The sequence below is a fragment of the Spea bombifrons genome, chromosome 9 (assembly GCF_027358695.1).
Source record: "Spea bombifrons isolate aSpeBom1 chromosome 9, aSpeBom1.2.pri, whole genome shotgun sequence".
In the NCBI taxonomy this organism is placed as follows: Eukaryota; Metazoa; Chordata; class Amphibia; order Anura; family Pelobatidae; genus Spea; species Spea bombifrons.
In genome coordinates this window covers 40,505,238-40,532,976 of record NC_071095.1, presented here as the reverse complement: position 1 = coordinate 40,532,976, position 27,739 = coordinate 40,505,238, and the positions used below count along the sequence as shown (strand labels likewise).

The 27,739-nt window shown below is 39.8% G+C and overlaps 1 protein-coding gene across 1 annotated transcript in view; it reads left to right on the top strand.

Annotated features, from left to right (window-relative positions):
- The window catches only part of WDR25 (WD repeat domain 25), a 62,962-nt gene extending 36,954 nt beyond the window's left edge, over positions 1-26,008 (top strand). Inside the window, exons 3-7 of the mRNA XM_053474547.1 lie at positions 1,896-2,043; positions 8,677-8,807; positions 20,676-20,846; positions 22,783-22,923; positions 25,379-26,008. Coding sequence (XP_053330522.1) covers positions 1,896-2,043; positions 8,677-8,807; positions 20,676-20,846; positions 22,783-22,923; positions 25,379-25,600 — 813 coding nt within the window. The 3' untranslated portion in view covers positions 25,601-26,008. The remainder of the gene's footprint in view (positions 1-1,895; positions 2,044-8,676; positions 8,808-20,675; positions 20,847-22,782; positions 22,924-25,378) is intronic.
- Positions 26,009-27,739: the final 1,731 nt, after the last annotated feature.

The following is a 27,739-nucleotide window of genomic DNA, read 5'->3' as shown; positions in this document are numbered from 1 at the left end:
AAAAGTTTACGTCTGTATTTTAAATGAACGCAGTTTGAGACTGGAAGGCTTCACAATTAAAGGAAAATAGGGCATGCAATTAAATCCTGTCTGAATGAGTTAATCCGACCTCAATTGCCCTGCATGTGGCTAAGTGGTGTAAAATACAGCACTCCTGGCACTTCATATCTCTAACCAGAGTGATATGTTAAGAACATTGCGTGTCATTAGCATTTGATGTTCATATCTTGACTTAAGTAACCTCACAGAAAATTATACCCTTTTCATTGTTTAGAATGAAGTTAATTTGAAGCAATTTTTCTCCATCATTTAATCCTGTGGGGAGTTGATGGCAGAATGACGTTTTTTCATATTCATTTCAGGGATGGAGAGGATGCCCTAAATATTAGAGTTTTGGCAACAAGCAGAGATTAACCCCCCCCCCCACACACATAATTTCATGGGAAGCTTCTGGCAATGTCCATATTTGAATAACATTTGGGTGGGGTATAGACCAAATTGTCACCATTTGCATTGGGGTCTGTTATCAACTACAAACTCTCTTATCAACTCACCCTTTAGTCAATAAAGCCCATGGCCTGTCATGTAGCCATAGATCTATCACTTTGGAAAATGTGTTTTTGGGGGGGTTAGAACCAAAGTATTCTTAGGGGAGAAAGGTAATGCCAAATATGTGCTCATATATTGAATCAGTGCTTTAATACATTTTACTACAAGACTATGTATGTGTTTATTTCTAATACTTGGTCAACCAAAATGTTCAATACATAAATTGTCTTGAGGATCGCCTGGTCACCATTACAACAAGAATTCACTTCCTGGTTTGGTAGGGTTTTGGTTATTCACAGAGGTTTGAAGTAATTCAAGTAACCCAATGCAAAACCATCTTGGCAAACCTGAACGACAACACGTCTATTTTTAAAAGGTTGACAGTGTCTGTGGGTCCTGTTGAGTTGAATGGAGGTTTGGGTCAAGTCATTTACGTCCTAAAGTTCATTTTGTCAAGTCTTCACGGTGACTCTTAGTAAATAGGTGTGTTTCGGTGACTTTGATAGCAGCTTGTGTCCCTGCTCACAAGTTTGTTCTAATGTGTGCAGAGCCATCTAGTTTGTTTACGTACTTTGTTTTTTTTTTCTAAATTGTAAAATAACTTCATTGGTGTCTGTCAAGAAAGTGACAGCGACGAAGAAAAACTGCATTGATATTCTTCTGTCATCCCTTGAAAAGCATGGCTTGTAATTTAATTTGCCTCTGTTAAGAGGGTTTTTTTTGTCTTCTAGTACATTTTGTGCTTTAGCCAGCTGAAGAAACGGTTAGCGCTTACATTATTTATTTCATGGAAGAACATCTTCATTTTGCATTGCTCACACAGACAAAACAGTTGAATTTTCCAAAAAACAACACGTTCTGATTCATAAATTCTAGATTGCAGCAGGTCCCATGCAAAGCTTTTTATGGTATTGATTCATTTTTTTGTATGTGGCCAGAGTGCCGAAGACATTGTGCAGGGTATTTCAAGAAGACAAAAGATCACGGCAGCTTTATTTTCATGTTAAATGCACATTGGGGTCCTTTCTGCGTACTGCATGCAGATTGATACAGGCATTTTTTAGTTATTGGAGTCTGAAAATGATGCTTTGGTCTGATTTAGCCCCTCCCACTTCTTCCTCCGCTGAAAGCACAAAGCATACCTCAGTACATACAAGATACAAGTCTAATCTTGTAACTTTAATAACAAAGCAAACAAAGCCATGTAAACTGTAAAGTTCACCTACATTTCATTGGTTTGTTAGTTTAAATGATCAACCCCCATGTTCTGTTCTTCTATATCAAGAAATAAAAACTACTTGCTTTTTGAAAATAGTGTAAAAGTCATATATATTCTTTATTTTCAGGTCTGGGATGCAGTGGACTGTGGCAAATGTTTGAGCGCTATCTCAAGCCATAGTAAAGCTGCCCGCGATGCTCAGTGGTCTGAATGCGGACAGAAAATTCTTAGCGGTGGTTTCGACTCAATGCTTTACTTAACAGATGTTGAAACGGGTAAGAGAAACGAAAAAAACATAACCAGCTGTATCATATACTACATTTACATTATTATCCTATATTGCTGTTCCAATCAAGGGAGAGAGACCCTCTATTCTGTAAACAGTTTACTATGTCATGTTCAGTATATAAGCCAATGGTTATGTTATATTTTATTTATAGAGCGCCAGGATATTCCATAACACTATTACAATAGGGGGGAATGCAAAGATAGCATTTGCGGTAAGGTGGATGGTGGCCCCTGTATGTGTGTGTGTCAGGGTGGAAGTGGAAGTTTTAGGACCTCCACAATCAAGTTTCCAGCGCACCCGGTAGATATTCTGATAGTAGACATTCTGGAGTTCACTAAAGAGGTACATAAAAGCACATTTTACAGAATAAAAGTCATCAGTGTAATGGCAGGAGGAAAGATTAGAGAAAAGTGAAATGATTCTTTTCAATTAAAATAAGTAGCAAGTTATAGTAAGATATAAAAAAAAAAAGCTTGCACTCCGAGAATTCAAATATAAGTTAATTAGAACATGATATAGATTTTATAAACAACTAATGTTTGCTATCAGGGCTCTTCAAATCATCAGTTTAAAATGTGTAATTAATCAAGTCAATGAACTTCTTTGAGTGAATGTGGGTTTCATTGGTAATGTTTTGCTCAATTTATCAGGTTGTGAGATGACTTCACCCTATAATACTCACTCTGTACAACTAATCTAGAATGCCAGCTAATATAACATTGCCATAGTGATCTATTCAAGTGTATCCACCTGTTAAATATTATTTAACGGGTGGATTTATTATTGTTGCCTACTTGTTGCTATAGATAAAGGAACGCTGGTTTATTTTTGTATTTAATTTGTTTTATTAGGAATCTAGCAGTATGTGACAATAGTGCATTTTAGTATAGGGTTAAATATATCTTAATAAATATCATATTTGTTTGGGATATTACATATATCACACAACAACCAATATCAAACCCTAAAGCTCTATGATTGTGTCAAAGAGGGAAGAACACAATATAAGCTTATATTATTACCAAATTGTGTTTATAGACTTCGTTTGTGTCTATAAGAGCCCCTCAGCGCAGCTTGCATTGGGATTTTGTGCTACGTCTCCACATTCAGGGTATGTGTAGTCTTATAGATATGGATTCATCTGGTGTCCCTCTGCTTGTAAAATCAAAGTGTAGTTCAGGACCGGACTGGGGGTGACGAGATGGCCCTGGGACTGCAGCAGCAGATCAAGTATGAGGTCAGGGGCGTAACTAGAAGCCTCAGGGCCCCGGCACTAGAATCTGTTAAGGACAACCCCCAAAAACATGATTTTTACACAATTTGTTTCTCAACAAATTACATATTGAATCATATCTGTCAACTCACTCTGGCATATAGGGGGTTAAAAGGTATATCATGGGACAGAGTGGCATATAGGGGGGGGTATAAGGCATTTCTGGAGGCAGAGTGGCATATAGGTGGTTGAAAGGCATTTCTAGAAGCAGAGTGGCATATAGGGGGTTAAACGGCATTTCTGGAGTCAGAGTGACTTAAAGGGGGTTAAAATGAATATCATGGGGCACTCTGCCTCCAGAAAAGCCTTATGCCCCAATATAACACTTCCCCTCCGACTTACCACTGCTTCTAACTCCCTGGTGTCTGGTGGGGGCAGCGGGTGGAGGCCGGCGTTCATGAAATTAAAGGGGCCGGCGTGCACACACATGCATGCCGGCCCCTTTAATTACATTAGGCGCCGGATGAGGCAGCTTTCAATTAGATTAGTTATCCCGGTAGGCCAGTCCGGCCCGGCAGTCCCTGGTGCCGCTCATTTGCACCCCAAAAGGAAGGCGATTTCTGCCCCCCCCCTTACAAAGTCAGCATGAATCAATTATGCTTCCCCTAACGAGAGCAGAAACTACCTAATGAAGAGGGATAATTATGCAGATCTTGAGAATGGAAAATTAAGGCAGCAGCTTCTATACACCTGGATTTCTATTATATATATATATATATACATATATATATATATATATATATATATATATATATATATATATATATATATGGCACGTTTGAATCTGTAAACACCATTACACAGCAATATTTAGTGCACTCAACTGTACAATGTAGCATTTGGGGAATGCTTCAAGCCCACAATGATTTATATAGTTATCCAGCTACTTATCATATTATATAACATTATACATTGTAACGAATTTGGGGTTTAATATTAAGTTTGACGGTGTCAGGTCTAGTTTGAAATAGTTACATTTCACGCCCAGTTGGTTATTTTCTTAAGTAAAACTTACTGTTAGATTTTAATACATCTAATTTTACATATTTTACATGCCAAATAACCTTTTTTATTCCAGCACTTGTAATATAATTACTGTACCAAGTCCAGATAACAAAATCCCATGCTGCTTACTAGAATTTTAGGACATTAACACGCTTAACAAAGTCACACAGTGAGCTCTTTGTTCGCCTTTTCCCTACGTTGGCATCCTTAAGCAGTGGTTTCCAGTAGAACATGGAAAATGATCCATCTTCCAGCAAAAGGGCTGAGATCTAAAGCCAGTAAAAAAGATAAATGAAGGCTGTGCCTTTTAGTCAAGGGAATTAGCAGACCAGATATGCATTTATCTGCTGTCAAAACCAAAGTCCTTGTGTAGGCAATCCAAATGGGAAAGATAAACCTTCTAGCTGAAGGCTCCATTGTGGGGCTAATGGAAGTGTTCCTGCATGGGCAGCATCATGGACAAGTGGATGCCTTTTAAGTAACTTAATTTCATTTTTGATTTCAAGAAATGGCTTGTACAATACACGGCATGAGATGCTATTCTGTTCTGACCTTGGACTCATATCTGAAAGGTACGGTCTAATGTCTCTGACACCCCAACTATAGAAGGCAGTAAGCGATGAAGCACACTTAACCCTCTGTGAGGGCATCCTTCAACAACAAAATACCTGAAACAGATTTTGCAGCCATGGTACTAAATCTTCTTTGTTCATTATACAATTTTGGCTTAAGCAGCCAATCAATGGCAGGAAAGTTTTCCCATTGAAATCAATTAGAAGCCTTTACACATACACACTGGGGTCTAACACACGCCTGCATACAGTCTTCAGCAGAACCAGCCCTGGAGCTGACCGGGCGATAACATGCAGAGGGGTGGGCAAAGGGGAAAATACATGTAGGGGGTTCCGCAGAATCCTCTCATCCATTTACAAAACGGACCACAGGAAAATATAAAGGGACCACGCATCCAACGAAATGCATTAAAGAACACCCGATGGTATCCTTTTAATTCAGATTCTGTTCACCTCTCATGGCGTCGGCTTATGTTGAAACTGTTTTCTGTCTCATAGCTCATAGCATATATATTTTAAAGCACATATAAAAACATTTATCTGAGTCAGTAACCTTTAAGTAAAAAGCAAGTGGCTTCCATTAGCTTACAAGAGCATTGCCTCATGCATTTTGGTTTCTTTCACTTCTTTCAGAGATATATTATAGATGACAATAAAATAGATTGTGATTTTTATTTCTGAACTAGATAGAATCAGTGCAGCCGCATTTTATGTCTCCGTCTGCTCTGGGCATCTTTCTGATTACGGTATATAAATGCATTTCCACTCTGTTATATGCTGACAGATCCTAAAATATTGAAGAAACTACAATAGGGGCTTCTACCCCCAATAAACCGCTCCCCAAAACAATTTCTCCATGTCTGTTTAATACATTTACGCTGGACAAATAATTTAGGAAACAGCTTTGCAGCATGGAACCTGAAATAAGTAGCTCTTTTCTATCCAGTCTTCATTTCCTTAGAAAACCCAAAGGCTCTGGACTCCATGGGATAAGCATTGGTAACTGCAACCCCGTTATCGACTTACACCAGAGTTTTATGTGTCATGGCATGATTGTAATTATTCCACTTAAATTTATTTCATAGCGTACATGGCGCCTTTTCCTTCATTTGCTTCTCTTTAATAATTTAACACAATACAGAAACTGTCCCGGAATGCCAATTTTTGTGCATGTGTCCCGCTTTGCAACTTCACAAGTACCTCCAGGGTGCTTACGTAAAGAAAAAGCCTTACGCCTATCACATATCTCCCATTCTTCTGTTTGTACATTTTACTTGATTGGCTTCTCTGTAATAACAACTTACTCTTTAAGAACCTATGTAATAAATAATAAATATCTTACGTCTGCATGTAATGTCCTGTTTATTTACCGTTGATAACTTATGACCAATAAATACGTTCCTGCAAAGGAGTCTTCTGCTTCCATATTGTGTTGGTAGTATGGATCGCCATATGTTTTTAAAGGGTCAGTCACTTTGGCATCTTCTACACAGTGCCTTTGGTTTAACTGCTTCCGTCCTCGATAAATAAATAAAGAAATAAATATTCTATTCCTACTTTCTTTGCACATGTACATCAGATTGCTTAACTAAACTATATGAAAGTCCTTAATTTAGTCCCCCCAACACTCTCCGGTGATGCTTTGATCCTTGGGATCTGTTCTGCTTCTTGTGATGAATTTCCTTGCTTTTGCTCAATCTTGCCCTGAGATTTCCAAGCACTCTCTTAGGACTCACTTTAAAGGAGGTCTGTTGGCTTTCCGTGGCTACACTTTAGCATATATTCTCCGGTCTAGAGGTTGCTGGAGAGTTTAACATCATGATATCACTATTCATTATGAAGGATCAACCACAGTGAGTTTCTGCTCCTAGAAGAGCCTAGTAGAGCCTCTACTAATAGAATACATGGTTCATCATTCAGAGGTTTTGTTCACTGTTGGTCAGTTTTTTTGCCGTATTATAATGTAATAGATGTAGCACAAATAAAAGAGGACCTTCCTTCAACCCCTGTTTGTTGTTCTACTTGTCCTCTATAATAAAGACCGCACACATCGGCTTCCCAAAAACAAATACTGATCCTATTAAGCCACCTTCTCCAAAACCCAACATTACAGGTCGTAGAAATGATATTAAAATAAACATCTTCGTTAAGAGGAGTGTATTGTGACAGCGGGACATGTCATTTGGTATGCACGTTGTAATTAGTGTGCAAAACCTTTAAATTGTAGAGGGCACAGCGTCTTAACCTTAACTTATATTCAGCTGCCATGCGGTTTCCAAAGGGTTTGCTGATAAACTTTTTGTGTGTATATTGTGGTAAAGTGTATGGGAGAGTGGTTGATGGGATATATATCTCACCTGGTTTCCTCAGCCAGGCACAGTAGCAAACCCAGGAGCCCTCAGGTGAGGCTTCCTAAGCTCATTACTGGGGAGGACGCCTTAAAAGAGAGGGCTGTTAGGTTTGCAGGGAAGAGGAGAAACTGAGTGAAGGAGCAGCTACAGCCAGCGCTGCAGCCCACCAGGTATGAAGCGTTTCCTATGGAAAACCTGTTACTTTGCTTTGTGCCAGACCTTAGGCTTGTAGATGTTTAGTTAGAGCCGGACAGGCTTAGAGTTTGTTTTGTTTACAAGGTGCTCTGTGCCTACAGCATCTAAATAAACACGCTTTACGTTTGAAACCTGTGTGAATACTGTCATTGCCGCCCCATGCGTGAGCTGTTCCCTACAATATATATATATATTTATATTTATATATATATTGTGACAAACCCAATAGCATGAGGGCCATACATGTCTCTTTTAGGGGTCCTAAGCACAGTCCTCTAGGGCAATCAGAGTCAGGAACAGCAGCTTTGAACAAAACAGCACTTTATTTTAACCGCTTAAACCCCAAAACCAAATCATAAAAATAAAACCTAGCTCCCAATTGGAGCCCTCTCTAACTTAACTATGCTGGTCTAAACTGACCAGCCTAATCACCCACTACCTCAACCTCCCAGCCAGACCCAGCTACGTCAGGCTCTGGAAAACCTCCCACAGACAACACACAAAATGTCCAGGCAGGTATTGCCTCACTTGGCTCAGGGATTGTCTTCTTCAGGGCCTCTCCTTGCCCTGGGAGCACAGGGAACCTCCTCTTCCCCCAACAGTCTCCCTGAGTATCAGGCTCCAGGGGTTTTTAATGTCCGGCACCTGTGCCTGATGCCGGCCCCATAGGAATCCCGGACCGGATCCTGTGGACTTCTTGCCTCCTGGAAAACCCGGCATGGAATTTCCACAAAATGGGGAAATGGAGCATTGGCCCACCCTGCTCTCCAATTGCTCCACCCCAGGGACCCATATTTATGATCTGGATATCACCTGTACCCAAATGCCACACTAAGCATCTCCCTGGGGTTTACACTGTCACAATATATATAAAACGACTAACTCGTTTCCGAGTCCCGTACATCTCAAATGGTGTATCCATAGTAACCATGTTTTCTCCCATTTAATATGTTACTGTTATTTTCCTTGGGGAAATTAAGCTAGTCCATCTAACCCGTCTGATGTTTTGCATTAAAAGAATAACATTTGCGCTTAATTATTTGTGCTGGAGCACCAAAGCCAAATCCAGATCTATAGCTGCCATAATTTAACCCTAAAAATAATGCCTTATTTTTAACCTGTTGAACTCCAGAGACTTTTCAATGTACATTTGTGTTTATACAGTTGGTTTGCTTTTAACCCCCTGGTTGTCATTAATCAAATTCACCGTTTGGTCTTTTTAGGGAAGCAACTATACAAGGCAAGAAATGACTTTAAGATCAGTGTTGTTCGGTTCCAGCCAAATGAGCCCAATATTTTTCTTTGTGGAGGATTTTCACCTGCGCTAAAAGCATGGGATTGCAGGCTTGATAAGGTACAGTGTAAATACATAAGATCTGAAATACATTTTTCAACTGTATCTCCAAATATATTATCCAATACATGGAAGCAACTTTCTAATGCCTCTTACACGAGCTGATATATTTATATGCACGCTCTGGTTAAGAATTTATAGGCAAGAGGTATCCATGTAACATCACTGTTCAATACGTGCTTGTGTATGTTAGCCTCTATGTCGTAATATAATATGTGCTGCTGTAATGGTTACTGCAAAAACTCAGTTAAACAAAAAAGCTGCAATTCAACCAAACGGTTTTGCAGCTATAACCAAATAACCTACGTTTGAAAGTTTGGGGTCCCTAAGAAATGTCCTTGGTTTTGAAAGAAATGCTAATTTGGTCCATGAAATAGAAATCCAGCTCAGATGGGGTTAATGTTGTTAATTGACATATCGTAACTGGAAACGGTTTATTTTTAATTGAATATCTTCATAGGAGTACAGAGGTCCTTTATCACTCCCATCACTCCTGTTTTCCAATGGCATGCTGTGTTCTTTTAAGTTAAAAAGTCTAATTTTTAGAAAAGCCTTTTTTTAATTATGTTAGACATATTGAAATTCCTTTGATTTCCATGAAAACTAGGTGACTCCAAACTTTTGAGCAGTTGTGTGTTTCTTTGCCCACCTTAATTACAAATAGCATTGGGTGGGCAGATTATACATGGGTTTAGATGGCAGATACATCTCTGAATACCTATAGATACGTAAATTGGTGCAGTCTGTGAATAAGTAATCAGTTTCCTAAAGGTATTGAATCCAGTCTACCGGCTCTCAAACATTACCTGATATAACAGACCTAACAAGTCTCTAGTACCTGTATAAAATCATTTATTAGAAAATATTGATCACTAACTTTACTTTACCCACAAAGATGTGGGCGAGGGAACAAGTAGGGGAGGCACTGTTTCTACTTTTTCTCCTCACTTCCTAATCCTTTTTAGACAGATCTTCAGATAATAGTTTGTTTCTCTTAAGATAACAATCTAAAGTTGTGGATGATTCCAAAGTCGGTTTCATTATAGGCTACTAATTCTAAGCACGTGGTGCGGGAGGCTCAAGGAATCCCTGGCTTAGCGCAACAAGTCACCTTTGTATAATGAGTTCAAAAAGGCGAACGGAAATATCATCCGTCGTTGTCAATATTGACTATCTGTTTCAAATATGTGTGTATGTATAGTGAGTATATAGCAGAATGCTAGGATATGACATCATATCTCAGCACATAGCTTCAGTGCGTCACAAGGAAGGCAATGTGGAAGCTGTGATTGAGGTCTGTGCATTGCTTTTATGGCTATCTGGGCTGGTCAGATCCCCTGCACAGGCCCATGAACCCCATTGCCTAAAAAAGTTACAGCTTGTTGGGACAGTGCTGGAAAATTCACGCAGGCATACTTAAAAACATCAATTTATAAATGTGGAAATGTCTCATAGATTTGAACTTGGTGCATCTATATTTGTACAACTTCATTTTCTGTATCTAGTTCTGCTGCCGATGCTGGTGGCCTGCCCGCTTACTTTGGAGTTGGCACGTGTCTCCAGACTGCTCACATTTGTTTGCAGAGATGATGAATAACAATCCAGGCCCAACAGTTGTTTATTGCAGACAGCACTTTGGCCAGTGTCCTCATCACAATCCACATAATGTGTTAGGCAGGAATTCTTCTGATTAATTACCACTGAAACGGCATATCGTTCCCTTAATGGCACATTAGTAGAAACAGACAAACAAAATAGAGTGAAACTGACCTTTCCCAAATGCCTTTGTTCGTCTGCTATTAATAGCAGCTTTTAATTAATGCAATTGTTTCTGCACTCCAATGTTAAACTGGCTTTGTAGGACACATCAGTCTAATTAGCTGATTGCTTCTTATTAGCCTGATGATGAAGCATGTGTTAATTTTCTGATAATCTATTTGGACGCTATCTTGTGTCTTACACCCTTTATGCGCTGGGTAGCAAGATATTCCGCACCATACAGTTCCTCTGTCCTTGGTGATTGGCAAAACATCTATAAAATAATTATCCAAAAATGCTAAGGGCATGAGGCTCCCCCTCATATTTTGAATGCATAAAATGTCCCAAGAAAGGTTAAAAAAATGAATGCTGCAATGGCAATAAAGACTCTTAAGTGACCCCACCGTGTTACATGGTGTCACTTATTTTGATGGAAATGGCTTGGGATATCCAAACTTACAGGGGTTTCAGAACCCTAGAACAGTTTAGAACTAACCTAATGGGCAGAAGTAATTATTTTATAGTATATACACTAGTTTCTACAAAAAAAAAAAGTAATAGATACATTTTATTAATACAAAGAAATACAGATAATGGCCAAATATATATCTTAAAATGTGCAGTAGTATGAATACAGTTAATAAATGATAAATAAGTTTGTTTTAATATTAGTTAATTAAATGTGCTAATGCATTTATGAAAATCAGAAAGGCCTACATCTAAACACTAGCTCTTACCTGTTTACTGCAGAAGTTACAAAGCAATTCACATTCATTATCTGTGAATAACCCGGCGCCTCTTCAAGGCGAGAAAGCCTTTAGTGGGAGGAAACTGGGTGGGGAACAAGGGAAAGTGGGCAAGGAATGGGTGGAACAAGGGTTGTTCCCCTTCTAGGAGAAAGAAGAAACTGATATGGAGACCCAGAGAAGCCGAGGTTCACCCTGAGACTCTGAGTCACACCTGGAGAGTGGTGGTTTCTAGTGTTAGGGATCAGATATTGCGGCTTAACTAAAAGTGGGCCTTATAGGACTAAATTTCCATCATACCATAAACATTGGAAGATCTTTGGAACTGATAGAGAAGAGGCTTTACACAAAGATTGGCTTAGCTGAAACAAGTGGTTAGCCAATTATGATGTTGACTTTTTGGACATTCTGTGAGAAAGCTATTGAACTCGACATTTAATTAATTGATTTATCACCAACTGTGTTCAGTTAATTTATTGATTTTGGTTCAGATAATCTGCTATCCTGTGATGTAAGGACCCCGGCCTGGTCTTTGTGTGGTTAACTTGCTGTGCGTATATGAAGATTTATGTGCTCAGTGAGATCCAGAATGTTAGAAAGTGTTTAACTGTTCCGTAGACGATTTAAAAATGCAAAATCTAACGGCGATTTGCTCTTTTAAGAACAAAAGTAACAGGTGCAACACAGTTTCTTTCAAAGTGCTGACATTCATACTTCAGTGAATCTCAGTGCCGTTCCACCATCAGACTCCGAGAAGTAGACCTTGTGGCAAATGAACAGGCAATAATTCTTTCAACTCTCCGCTGGAATGACAAACTACATGTTGAAAAAAATCTTCATTTCTTAACGTTCAATGAAAGTCCAAGAAAATGTGCAGATTGTCTGCAGGCTTAAACACATGGGGATGGCTATTGTGGGTAAACTTTCTTTGTGAAAGATGATATCATCTATTATGCAATCTATGTGAACAGAGGAAATATCCGTTATAAAAGTTATACAATATTTAGCCAGTGATATCATAACAAACACCTTTCACATTTCTGGTAACACATAATTGTGGAAGTTATTTGCGGCACATAATCAATGTCAGCATCAAGGAGCCTAGGGGACCCACTAAGACCTCGGTCCACATAAAGGTTGAAGTACTTTGTTAACAGATCTAAGCTATTTTATTTTCAGATACTTGTTTTGGAATCTCTGTCTATTTATGCTAGCGTACCATAGTTTAAACAGTCACATTATATAAAATCCATGGTTTTATAAATTAGGTTGCAAGTCCTGGGGTTAATGCCATGAAAAATCCAAGGGAAGTGTATTGTAGGAAGCGCAAGTTTATCCCTTAGGAATTCTGGGGGAGGTGTATTGTATTTCCGCATGGTTTTCTATGATATTGAGCTATGGATTCTTAATTTTATAAATGTATGTCTTAAAATATACTGATTCTGCTGCCATAACATTGTATATTGTACCGGATGCTGCACCCTCATTTTGTGAAAATTATTGGGACTGCAGTTTTACAGGGATTTAATTGTAATATTTTTCATATTCACCCTCTTGTTTCCATTTCTATTTGGATTAAAAATAAATCATTGTCTAGTCTTCGTTTAAGTGTAACTTCCCTAATGCCACACCTTTATACTTTAATCCAACAAAGTGGATGAGGCTCTGCTGCTTCATATACTGGCTTGTCCAGCGGCTGTGGTGCTTCTGTGTTCCAGAACCTCCATACCTTCGCCCTTTCTCCTTGGCGTTCCTCAATAATAATGTCCTTGATCATGAGGGCTCCGACCCCTCTGGCATTACTTTCCAGATCTTACAGGATCTCTTGGCAAACAATAAGTCCTTCATCTCTTTCATTGTAGTACTGGAGATGCTGGACATCCATCCTGGCATGTCCCAGGTGGTGGTTTGGACCATCTTCAAAGAGTATCAGATCCCACGGCTGTCACCAGTGTAATGGGCACCAGGGGTGTAGAGGATTAGGGAAGTAACACTTAAACGTAGACTAAACAGAAACTAGAGGGAGAATTTACAAAATATTACAATTTAACCTCTGTTAATCAATATCAAATTACAGTGAAAATATGTTTCAAAAAGTGGGGGTCCAGCATCTGTAACCTGAATGATTAGGATGTTTAAATGAAAGTCCCAATGTTACCCACTTAATTTTACTAGATCTTTAAACGTTTGTTTCGCTTTCGTAATCACATTTTATCACTAAACCTTGGTATTCTATATTTTTTGTTTGCTAGATCCTTCCTTTTCCTTTCTGCTATGATACAGGGAGGGCATCTGAATGCCCACGTGGAAACCTGTGGTTTTTCTTATCTTATGGATAATGCAAAGAATTATCCATAGTCACTCTTGTGGAACATACCGTATTTATCGGCGTATAACACGCACTTTTTTAACTAAAATATGTAGCTGAAAACCTACCTGCGTGTTATACGCCGATAAATCCTAGAGCCAGTGGCGGAACTACCGGGGGTCGCAACTGCGACCGGGCCCTGGAGTTCTGCCAGTCAGGGGGGCCCAAGGGGTGCCGAGCGGTTGCTGAAGACGACCGCTCGGCAACTCTCGGGCCCCCCTGACTGACAGAAATCCAGGACTCCTCTGCTGGCCGCCGCCGCCTGCCTCAGCCGCCGCCGCCGCCTGCCTCAGCCGCCACCTGCCGCCTGCCGCCTGCCTCAGCCGCCGCCGCTGCCGCCTGCCGCCTGCCTCAGCCGCCGCCGCCTGCCTCAGCCTCAGCAGCAGCAGCCGCCGCCTGCCTCAGCCTCAGCGCTTCAACTCCTGTGTTGGAAGCGTGAGGCGTTTGTCTCGGGTGCCGGCGCTCAGCAGTGAAGCGCCGGCACCCGAGACAAACTCCTCACGCTTCCAACACAGGAGTTGAAGGTAAGTGACCGGGGTGGGGTTAGGGAGAGAGAGGGGAGATCCTGAGAAGGGGGGTTAGGGTGTGTGTGTCTGAGTGTGAGTGTGTCTTACTGAGTGTGTCTTACTGTGTGTGTGTGTGTGTGTGTGTGTGTGGTTTCCCAGATAGCAGTGATTCTGATGAAGTTTTTTTGGTTCAGTTTTTTTGTTCAAAAATGGGGGTGCGTGTTATACACCAGTGCGTGTTATACGCCGATAAATACGGTAATTTACAAAATGCCTGTTGGAAACTCTTTAGAGAGAATCTTTATTGCCACTCACAGAGCTTAGTGCTTCATTATAGGATTGTGAGAGGCTAATGAATGTATACATTGCATCACTTCTTCATTGGTTTCCATGGCAACATCTTCCCAGTGCGATCCTTTGTACCAGTGATGATATTGGTACGTCTGGGTGACAGGTAGTGGGAAGCAAACTGCAGTCGCAATTCATCAATAGCTGATAATGCAATTCAGTGAATTTAAGCTGCAATAACAAGATAATAGTTGACTACAAAAGTACTATGTTTCTATGGCAACAGTTTGTGCATATTAGGGTCAGGTACAGAATAATCTCTTTGTTTCAGCATAGGAGCCAATGGTACACCCTTTGAGCTTCGATTTCAACCTTATTATCCAAAGCACTTCCTTTGGTCACAGTAATTAAATTTGCCATTAAAATGTACCAAATAAAGTACACAGAATTAATTCACCGTGTCCGTGACTCATTTGCAGATACCACTATGCAGAATTTATTTTCAAAAAGCCAAATCCAAAATGATTGCTTGAATATTAACATGAAACTTGTTATTGCATAATTAGAGATCTTATTATTGAATTGATTACAACATTGTAAAAAAAAAAGACATATTCAACAGAAAATAATGTTAATAGATTTTGTTTTGTTGTATACAGAAGAGCCAGAATTACTATGCACTACAACAGTTCAAATCTCAAGAAGCAATAAAAAAAAAATAAAACAAAATGCGACACGTATTAGAGCAGGGGTGTCCAAGTTTTTTTTTAATACATATTAATACAGGGTTAATTTATCGATAATGAAAACAGCAGTGGACACAGTTTTTTGATCAACCTTTATGTCATTCTATCAATACTAAATCATTTAATCAGTAAAAAAGTCAGTCCACAAACCATTTAAAACAAGTTTAGCCAAATAAAACTGCGCAAGGCTGGAGCACAATGTGGGAACTAGCTGGATTGAAGATGGCTGGCGTACACTAAATTGATCAGGGCCGGATTAAGATCATAATGGGCCTGGTGCTGAGGATTTTGGTGGCCATTTTATGGAAATAAATAAAATAGACAGAATCTTAACTCCTCGGCATCAATGTGTACTGGATAAGGATTACATCAGTGCTTGGCAGATAATACAAGATAGAATCCTATGTCATGGGATTAGGAGGACATCAGTATACTAAAAATAAAGTCATCATACACGGGACCCCTGAAGTCACAATTTAGTACCACTGATCCTTTTTAATAAAATATGCAGGTTGAAACAGAAAAAAATAACACAAAACCTTTACCTTTCCTCTCACTGATTTTTTGTCCTCTGAAGTGACTACAAATTCAGGAGGGTGTTTTATCTCTGAATAAGTAAAAATGAAATAGTTCTATTTATTCCTACAGTAAGTAAAGCGCCAGGAATCAGATGACCAAATACACACCAGGACAGGCTCTGCCACACCGACACCCAAACACACACACACACACACCAGGACAGGCTCTGTGACACCAACAGCCAAACACACACACCAGGGCAGGCTCTGCGACACCAACACCGAAAAACACACACCAGGACAGGCTCTGCCACACCAACACACACCAACACAGGCTCTGCCACACCAAAACACTCACACCCAAATGCGCACACACCAGGACAGACTTGTCCACACCGACACCCAAACACCCACCAAGATAGGCTTTGCCACACCAACACACACACACACACCAGGACAGGCTCTGCCACACTGACGTCCAAACACACACACACCAGGACAGGCTCAGCCACACTGACACCCACACACACCAACCAGGACAGTCTCTGCCACACTAAAACACACACCAGGACAGACTCTGCCACACCAACACCCAAACACACCAGGACAGGCTCTCCCACACCAAAACACACACACCAGGACAGACTCTGCCACACCAACCCCCAAACACATACACCAGAACAGGCTCTTCCACACCGACCCCCAAACACATACACCAGAACCTGCTCTGCCACACTGACACCCAAGCACACACACCAGGACAGGCTCTGCCACACCGACACCCAAACTCACACATCAGGACGGGCTCTGCTACACCAACACCCAAATGCGCACACACCAGGACAGGCTGTGCCACACTGGCACCCAAACCCACACACCAGGACAGGCTCTGCCACACTGACACCCAAACCCACACACCAGGACAGGCTCTGCCACATCGACACCCGCATCAGGATGGGTTTAAGATGGCTGGCGTACACTAAATTGATCAGGGCCGGATTAACATCATGGGCCTGGTGCTAAGGCTTAAAATTAAAGGGATACGCCGGCAATCATGCACTTTAATGTATATTATAACTGAGTGACCCATGAAATGTATGCGATACACAAGCATCCAATCAGTGTTGAGAATCGTTAGACCATGGAGGTGACAGGGATCTGTAGCTCTGGAGCTGCAGCTTCTCCATGCCTTTTTTCTAATACTTACAAAGTCCTTTAATCTGCATTACATTTTTTGGGGCCTGTATGGGAGACTGGAGTGTCCCGTTAATGGGGTCATGCTCTCTCAATCACATATGATATGTCCACCGGAATGCTGTGTGCTGCTTCAAACCTGTATCTACACAGGCAAGTGGTTGGGAGCTGTCAAATTTGGGAATTAATACCAACAAGACTTTTGACCTTCAAATGAATAGTTTGGTTATGAAGCTGCATTTGTCAGCTAGAAGGCAAAACCAGTGACCTGAAACTGCGACAGAATCAATATTTGTCCATTTAATTATTTGCTAAAGAAGCGGGTGGTTATAAAGCAATCATGTAGCCTATTTATAGTAAAAATTGGACTTAACTTTTTCCATGCATAGCTTGAAAACATCAATTACAGTGTTTGCATAATTTTATCTTAATAGAAAAACAAGATGAAATAGGAATTGCTCATCAATACTGATATAATAAAATATATTAGCTCAATTGGCTTTGTGTCAGAGGGAAATTATACTCCGGAATTAATAAATATAAATAGCTACTCTGTAAGTGTCTGAAATTTGAAGGGACAGTCCTTTAAGATAATGTGTTCTCTTCAGGACAACCTGTGTATGAATTAGCTCCAAACAGATATTAATAGGTTGTGATATTCCTTTCCCCCATTAACCATTTTCTTATCTACATGAAGAAGAGAAGACATATCATGATGTGAAAACTGTCTTTTAGTTGGAGAGTGTTCATGAAGAGGGAGTAGAGTGAGTGGCGGTGTGATGGGCAGCGAGGGGATCCCGCTGTCATGGGGAGGGAACACTATGTTTTTCTGAGGACAGAACTGATGTGGGGGAGAGAAACAGGCGAATGGGCACTGGCACTGCCATGGGGTGAATCTTCAGGGAGATGGGAGGAGAGACTCAGTCATTGGGGAGGAAAGGAGGATAATCTTTATTGAACCCAGGAAAGGTTTATCTCATGCAGGGGAGAAATGGAAACAGGACACCATCATGGACAGAGAGGGGTCTGTCACAGAAATGGGTTAAAAGAAAGGATCACATAGAGTAAAATGGGGTGTAGTTGTGGAGAGAAGTGTGGGATCCATAGTTTGGGATGGAATTAACAGAGAGAGAAAAGGAAATGGATGAGTAAGTGAGGGATATATAATTTAGGAAGGGGATATGTAATTTATTTGTTAACTTAGTCGCTTGGTCCCAATCCCCAGTGGTCCTGGTAGCTTGTGTTGCTTAAACCCTTTCTCCCACTGACCTTACGAGAATTAACACTTCTATGGATGTCTGGTTATATTATATAAATAATAAAGAAAAAATACAAAATATTTATTCAAAATACTCGATCTCTTGCGGTATTACTTGACTTGTACGTGTAGTGAAACAGGCATCATTGATATAACAGATCAAAGCAGGTGTACTAGATTAAGACCCAAACCCAGGGCCTCACGTCCGTCTTAATGCACACGCTCGCTGCGTTAGCCTTTAAAATCTATCTCCAATTTGGATTCAGCTAAACTATGAGCTTATGTTGAAGCTTTGGCACGGCGTAACATGACCGCATCCACCAGTTTAAAATTTCTCCGAAGAGTCATCAGCAGAGTAAACACATTGCTGATTAAAGATGCCTGCAATCAGTGCACAGAACAGAGGGGAAAAGGGCATTTACTGAACCTTCTCAGCGCTTGGCTTTTGGTGACACATTGCACTGCTAGGCTTCCCTGAGAAAGAAACACTGTTTCATCTTTTGTGAAAGCATTTTCTTTGCTCAGCAGGAACAAAATGGGAAAAGAAAGAAAAGCCAGTGCATTCTAAATATAGCTTGCAGCAGGGAGTAGATAAACATCACGATTCTTGATGGAAACCTAGAAACAAAGCAAAAAAAAAAAAGCAGATTTCATGTTTTCACCATATAAAGAGTGGAATACCTTGGATATTCCTTTGTGCCTCTCTAAGCACTACACATAAAGGCTAAATATAACCAATCCGGTTGGAATTTAAAGAGTTAACCCTAAATAAATGTATCTAAAATATCATTAGAAGATTGTATCATATTCTATATAACATTTTCTGTACGTTAGTGGGATGCTAAGCGCCCCTTTAATGAGGGTAAATCTTGGGAGTTTAATAGTGACACATTGGATCACAGAGACAGTAACACTAAATGTGAAACTCCCATGAAGCTTCCCATGAAACGATCTACATTGTAGTTTTACAAGGAATTTTTGGGGCTTGTAGATCTCGGGTGATATATTGGGACAGCCCCACCAGATCCAGGATAGTTGACGTGTACGTGACCAACACATGAACCTTTTTTACTACCATAGTAGTAGGCTGTACCCTAAACACTCAAAATAGTGAACCGCCATGGTGGCTTTGGCACTTTCCTCCAGAGCGTGGAGGTTTCGTAAAGTTGGTTATACTTTAGAAAATCTTAAGAGTTGCATACAGAGATAAAATGCCTTTCGTTTAGAAATCCATTTCAGCCCTTTTTTCAAGCAGATAACATGAATCTTCTGTTGCTGAAGGAATATAAAATGACCTTCTGCAGTGCGCCATGTTCATTGTCATTGTAAACCCTGGCATTTGAATAAATATGACACTCAGTATGGAAAAAGGCTGAAAATCGTGACAATTTTCTTTTCATGTTCTTTATTTTGCTCCAATCTCCATTGAGACTCTGGGCTGCATTCCAACCCGAGGAATAGAAATACAGTATGGGTCTGTCAAATAATTTCTTCTGCATTCTAGAAATAACTAGAAATTGTCTTGTAACACTTTTTTTTTTCTTTTACACAAAAAAACCCTCATCCCTTTGTAATTTAATCTTTCGAGGAACACAGTGATGACTTTTGCCTTCATTCATTTTTGTTAGATTCATTTTGATATTTGAATTTAGTGTTATTGATTCATTTCAGTTCTGCGTTTTCAAGCAATTATGTTCTGACCTTTAATTATCCAATAGTACGGTATCTTATGAGTACGATGTGGAAAATATGGATCCAGGCGATTGTCACATCAATGTTCTAAAATAATAAATAGGTATATTGATCTTTTCAACTCAAGGAAGATATCTGGTACAAACATTTCTTAGATTTAGACTTAGGTTAACCTATGTCTGGCATAAAAAATTCCAGATTTACCGAATTTCCTGGACATAAGCACATGCGGTAATATTAAAGTGGACTCTTTATTACCGCCCTTTGTACCCAATGTAATAAAGTATTGTTACCTATATTTTTGTAACCCCACAGACACACTCTATATATGCTTGTATCTGTATGTTCACCCTGTGGTTCATTCAAGTGTTTATTCTAGTCCCAGGGTAATAATGGTTGAGGACAAAGGCCACTGGAGCCTGCACTTGTGCTACTGTTTACTGATAGGTTGTTGCCATACACACTAAAAGTAAAGATGTCTTAAAATTTGTTTTTAGCATAAAACTAATTAAAAACACCTTTAACGGTATTAATTTGTGTTTTATACTAAATATCCATAACGTACACCTAATAGTCCTCTAGCTGTCATCTGTTGACAGTGGCATGCTTTGTCCTCAACTTGGTACCAACTTGGTAAATGTGTTCTAGAAAAGTAAATGTCCCTTTTGCTTCTTAGCTTTTCTGTTAAGGTTTCACCCATGTTATTGTGATGAGCAGTTTTGCAGCATATACGTCGGTCTTTAAAGTTTTGTGTACCGTTCATATGGTTAAAAGGAACTTCTATGCCCTTACAGCCAATACAGACATATAGAGCTGCGGTTCAGCAACATTTTGAAGTCCTTTTTCTTCGTGGTGGCAAAGAGTTCCTCAGTACCACTGACTCAGTAAGCCGGGATTCTGCAGACCGCACCATCATCGCCTGGGACTTTGGTACTGCAGCAAAAATATCCAATCAAATATTCCATGTAAGTTCTTGATTTGAGTTTTTTTCCTTTGTATTATTCTTTATTACAGTAATATTACATTTCAACGATATTTGATTTTTAGTCAAATATTCCACTCTGCAAAGAAATGTAGCCTCAAGCAGTTTTGAGATCCACCTCCATCAAATCCCTATAGTACGCCATATAATAAAAACCTATAGGAAATATGCAGTTTGGAAAATAGCATTTAAATGCTCATATGACTTATGAATATTCCTACGATCAGAACCAAAAGTGGTTAGTTCTAAGTATAGTTAAATTTATTGTTTGTAATTCGTGGGATTTCATAAATTATTAAAAAAATATATAAAAAGAACCCCAAGTTGAATGTTCTTTTTTTAATTCCCAGTAAAGTTTAGGAGTTTCAGGAGGGAAAAAAACTGTCATTTTTTTAATACTATTTTTTCCTGTGAATTTCAGAATGTTTAGGATAGACTGGCCTGACAGAGGAATCTGGTCCAGAGTTAGATGTCTGAGCTGCATCCAAAGTCCTGAACACATTCAAATGGACCAATTTAGTTCATACCTACCATCAATTTCTAAATTTAGAGATTTTTTTTTTTTTTTTTTTAAAAGGGAGCCATACGTGTGGATAAATATATAGCTTTAGATTTTTAAGGCATCTGGAACAAGAGTTTCTAACTGTTGCTACCCTTTTTAACAGTGATCTGATAACTGGACATAATGCAGAATAAGTCATTAGTGTAGTGCTGGGGATGTTAAAACTATAAAGACCAATTTATTTTTGCGGTGTATCTGACCCGGTTACAAAGGATTTGGAGAAACCCAATTAACACAGATCAAAGCGGCCATGGCGAAAATCCATAACCATTTCAACTCTTCTGCTCTATCCGTTTTTTCTTTCATTTACTAGGTGGGAACACTTTTAGCAGAGCAATTAAAACATCTTTAATGAAAAAAAAAGTATTTCAATCTGTAGGCATGTTTAAGTGAATTACCTGCTTATTTAAATTGTAGATTATTATATAGCAATTTGATTTGGTAATATCATTCCACTTGGTCAAATAGAACAGAACAGCTAGTTGCAAAGCTCATGTTATTAGATGCTATCTTGTTTCATCTGTCTAGACGGCTGGCTCCCAAGTTATGTTTCTTCTTTCTGTTTGACTACCTTACTTTTCTGACCTGTCCCCATGTTATTCTCTTCTATGCTGTCTCATTCTGCCAATCTAGATCGATACTCATATAGCTCCCTGTGCTACTGCATTCTACTGTACTCTGTCCCCATGTTATTCTATGCTGTCCCGTGACATCTATAAGCCTTCCGTAACCTTGCCTTAGGCTGATTACTTGCTCTATGCTACTCCTTCTTTTTTCCTATGAAACCAAAGGGGTTTGGAGGAGAACTGAGCTTTTAAACTCTCTGAATTTACTATTCATTTTGAAGAACCAACCACAGTCATCTTCAGGGATGGTCGAGCTGGCCCTACATGGTTCATGGTCATATCGGGGAGTTGAAATGTTTAGCTCTCCTACATGTTTCTTCAAGTCCGGGGCTAGTAAAATACTTGCTTTCATGCCCTGCCCTGTGCAGTTTACCTTAAAGTATAGTGCTGCTTGATTTGGATTTGCTATAAATATCCCTAAAGGTCCCATCAGCAGGTCTACATCAGCTAGCGCATGCATATCACCTGATCTTTGTGCCATATAAGTACTTGCTCTCTTGGGCTCTGTGTAATTTGTAACAAGGTATTGCCTCGACCCATTGTCCTTCTTTGAACTGTATTTATTATTCTTTTAAATTATTATTCTCTCTGAGGATTTTTTTTTTTTACCATTTATTCATTATGTACATTTAACTGTGAAGAATAAAATTATTTATTATTGTTAAAAGAATAGCTCTGTAAATGCATACTGTGTTCTATAATGTGTTAAGGAGGTTTTGTTCTCATTTTAGGAACGTTACACTTGTCCAAGTCTTGCCCTTCATCCAAAGGAAAATACTTTTATCGCTCAAACCAATGGGAACTACATAGCTTTATTTTCCGCCCAGCGTCCGTACAAGATGAACAAGAAGAAAAGATTTGAAGGACACAAGGTAATACTTTAAAATTGCTTGTCAGAGAATCAGAACCAATTTTCTGCATCAAGTTTTACAGTGATCTGTTGAATGTAAAGGAGCTTGTAAACATAATTTTTAAAACACATTCCAACCTTTGAAGCTTGTTATTCTTGAGGCATGTACGGTTCTTCATTCTCTTTTCCAGTCAAGTAGCACTAGAACCTTCTATCCACCTGGTACCCAGAAGGAGAGCTGTTTCCTACATATTACATTTTGTTCGGGAATGAAACATACATTGATGTCCCTTCTGTGTAGTAGTTCATCTTGGTTGATGTGGGGTCACATTTTCTACATCAAGTTGATCCCCCTTCAGAGCCGTTCTCCAAAAAATGCAGACTTTACTAGGCTATGTGCATCATTTTAAAATAAATACTTCTTAGGTTTTTGAACATGCCTGGGAGCTTTCCCTGGAGTCTCCGAGATTGAACCACCACTTACGTGGGGATCAGGGTTAGTATCCTTAACCTACAGGTAGGTGAAGGGGGTGTTTGATCACACCTACACCCTTACCAGGTCATGTCCACTCCTACGTTCTTCTCGTCCCTCCATTGTCTCCATTGAGGCTTGCCCTGCTCATGCATGTGACTTGTCCTGCCCTCTGATCAGAACCCCAGGAGTGGGGGACTTCGAATCAGCCACCCCTGAAAAGTTCCCAGGCATGAATATGAAATTGCTGTATAGAGCAATATCCAATAATAGGCTGCACCCAAGTTGTTTTTGAACCATAACCTCATCGTCCGCTGGCAGTCATCACTGACAAAACATGGTAGGAGTTGTTGTTTCAAAGCCGTAATGCCACCATGTGCTGTTTGTAGCTGCGTACAGATGACGTTGGGTTTTAAATTCTTTGTATAGCATGGGAATAGCTCTCTATATATATCAGATTGAATTCATGCTACCCATGGGATGCAGACACTGTTTCGGCAATCTAGTTAAAATCATTATTTAAATGCAAGAAATGCAAACCCCGGTCCGAGCTATTTATTAATAATGCAGACTCAAGTGTGTCGGTATGTGACTTCCAAAACCTTTTTTTACCTTTGGCTGCGTATGCAGCAGTCAGAAATATGCGCATACCAGATGATAAATGTTAATATTTAGCTTACTGGTGGATTTTCAAGCAAGTCTAATCTAATAGATGAAAAAAAAAATATGGCTAATGGAGGTGCCCTCAGATACCGTCTAATAAAACTCATTTGACTTATGAAAACGGGGACAGTTTACGATTAAAAAAAAAAATCTTGCAAGGTTTACGAAATGATAATTGACACATTTTGTTGTGACACCTGTACTTTCCCGTCTTATTAAATAGTTATAAATAATGTATGTGCGAAGCAGGCCTGTCATCTGAAAAATTACATGGATCAATATAGCTAGAAAATACTGCCCATGCTTTTTAATGGTTCAGCAGTTTACATAAATCAGGCATAAATCACTGCATGCGTTTCTTTATAGCGTCGCAATTTTAAGGTACTTTTTTACTAGCATGTATGTACTTTAATGACTTCGAAACATGGAGTCTGTCGCCAAAATTGATGCCTTTTATTTGAGTCGATGCAAAAATCAATGTAATGTCACATAAGCAGATCAGAGACATATGCAGCAATGTGTCCTGGTCTAGGCAAACATCCCCTCTGCCTCGAATCTGGGAAGCAGATCTCCCTCTTGGGCGATCAGACTGGCCTGGTGTGCCTCTGCTCTATGACCATACCTGGGAACTCTCTGGGTTTGCCCGGAGATTGCCGGGTTGAGCACCGCTTCTCCGGTTCTCAGGGTCAAGACCCGAATCCTCCAGGTCGCGGGATTGGGTTCTTGACACGTCCCGCTCCCCGCCCATTTTCCATTTAAATGGGGGTGTTTCCTGCTGACATTGGCAGGAACGCCCCTGACGCCAGCAGTAATGCCCCCAATGTCAAAGGGACCCCCCACCGACGTCACAGGAGTGCCCACTGACATCAGGGGGACCCTCCACCGACATCATGGGACTGCCTGCCGACGTCAGTGTGCTGTCCTGGCCACGTCCTGCAAGGGAAGGCTCCGGGTAGCCGGAGCCCAGAAGTTTACACTCTGGAGACGATGCAGAGCTATCACAGCCTACATGGACCGCGTCGGGTTTTGACGTCACGGTGAGGACACATCCCAGCGCTCCACAATGAGGACGACGGCCATAGAGGGTGTTGCTGGAGTCGGCCATAAGGCAGTACCAAGAGAAAAAAAAGGCTTCTGGACGTACCTCTTATCTTGTCTGTCTATTTGTCTTGCTGGACCCCCTCGCTATCTGATTGGTTTACTGATCCGTATTATGTATGTTAAGTATGGTTAAGAAGAACTAAGACACGTCAGTTGTATAAAGTATTTAGTTATCATTATATCTAAAAACCTATTTAAAAGTTGCAAAACACATTTTGTTTCTACTAACACTTTTTTTTAGGTGGAGGGATTCGCTGTTGGATGTGAGTTCTCCCCAGATGGATCTCTTATTGTAACAGGAAGTTCTGAAGGCAACATTTCCTTTTACAACTACCATACAGCGAGAGCGTTACGCTGTATTCCTGGTGACGGCGGTGCTTGTATCAGCGTCACTTTTCATCCTGTTATCCCGTCGCTTCTTGCATCATCGTACTGGGACGGGCAGATCCGAGTGTGGCAGTGATCAATAAATGGTATTATAACATGACCACCAACGATTATAGTACTTCCACATCTTAGAATACAATTACAATTAAGCTGGTTCCAAGTTTGCCATTGCAAATTGGTTTTAAATCACATGTTCAGTGACAAACAATGTCATGGTAAGGACAAAGAGGTCATCGCTAAGAACAAGCAATGCTGTCGCATAACTATTAGAAACCCATCTTATTTGTATACCATGGGAGAGTCATTCTCAACTTCCACTTCTCATGATCTCCATGATTATTCTTCCCCATTGACTTAATAACCATAAATAGGGCACATCCATTATGTTAGATTATGTTTTATTTATAGAGCACAAACAGATTATACAAAGTTGCTTGTGTATTTGTTTCCTTAATGAAGGTTTTGACACTCATTAATCTCCAAAATAGGCAAACCAGATGTCATAAATACTTAAATATTCCTTAAAATAATTATGAATTACAGCCATTAGCTGATGTTGATCCCAGGAAGGACATTAACTGCTATCTCTGCATCTCTCTGGTGAGAAGACGATGTAAAGAAACATTACTTTTTGGGGAAAAAACCCAAATACTGATTTATTTATGGTAAAGTTGTTTTTTCTAATAAGAGTATAATTTTTAAACTATTTTTCTGGGTAAAATTATTTTATTTGTTCTATTTTTTCTCTCGCTGGAGTTTGGATGATGTTTATTTCTCTTACTGGCTTAGTAACAGACAGAAGAGGACTGGAACTCCTTCCATGCTCCGTCAGCCCCTGATTACATCATAGCTGCGTGCATGACATAACATTTACCTGATTTTAACTTTACAGAGAGAAGAGATATTGGTCTAGGTATAACTAATAACAAATAAGAACTGTTATATTTTATTATTAAAGAATGTTGATTTTTTTTTTTTGCTTCCAGTGTTTTTATAAGTTTGCATTTTGATTACAAATATAAAAATATTGGGATTTCTCATTGTACCTAGTAATAGACACCTTTGTACTTCATTTAGGCCAATGTGAAAGCCCAATCACGAACACAGCATTAGATTTTTCAACTCAGATACAGTAGAATGCCGCATGTCTACATGATTGACAGAAAGAAGCAATTAAATTGTCAGGCTCCATGAAAAGATAGCGATAGGTCAATTTGTCTGCCTTACAGTATGCCTCTGAACGATTCTGTTGCTTGGGTCATGTGAATCTTACTGACCTTCTCCGTTAGCGAGAAAACAGGTTCTGTTCAATTTCTAGCCTGGAGTTACCAGGCATTAAACACAGAAGATTTAAATACTTATTTAGGTAGAAAATCAGAACTGCTTGGTAATATTTTCTTTAACTCTCATACAAGCAGCAAAGGAGGACTGAAACGATACTTGGAGAGAGAGATATAAAATATGCTCCGTAGAAAGATTTGTTAATATGGTGTTTTGTTAATAGGGTCAGACATCATTCTAGAGATGCTAGCGTCTCATTTATCAAAAAGTTTCAAAAAAGATTTTAACAAAATATAATTTTAACTTAAAAAAAACATTTTTCATTTTTTAGGGTATTTTTATAATTTCAATGTAATATTACATCTACACGTTGAGGAACTCCACTGGATAAGAAAAACATTGCGTACATATATACATACACAAAAAAGTTTCTATTAAAAAGACCCATGTCTGTGCTTAATAATCTGTGCTCAACGTGCTGTTTCCGAATAAGGTCTAGTGAGATTTTCCAGAAGTGATGACGGCATTCACAAAGCCTAATAGTGTGGATCTGGGGATCACAAGTAATGTTTTTGATCAAACTGGGATAAAACCAGGCTGGCTAAAAGAACGATGAACTGCTTTGGGTTCACGTCATGTCCCTCGTAAAGACTGCTGACCGGTCCTCCTATGCTGAATGCTTGCAGGGTAGGACGCACCACCCCGCAATCACTGCATCACAGAGGCCTATGCCCACAACGACCAGGCCTTGGTGCCATGTGGTCACATGGCCATGCTAATGGGGTTCAGATTAGCCGAGCATGGGGTTGACCAAGTGAATGCATAGGTGAATGATCTGCCATTGGTCAGCTAGCTCCTGGGGAGGGTCTCACAGGTGAGTGGTAATTATCTGCAGCTCTATATCATCCCATCACACCTTTCAGTCAGTGTAGCT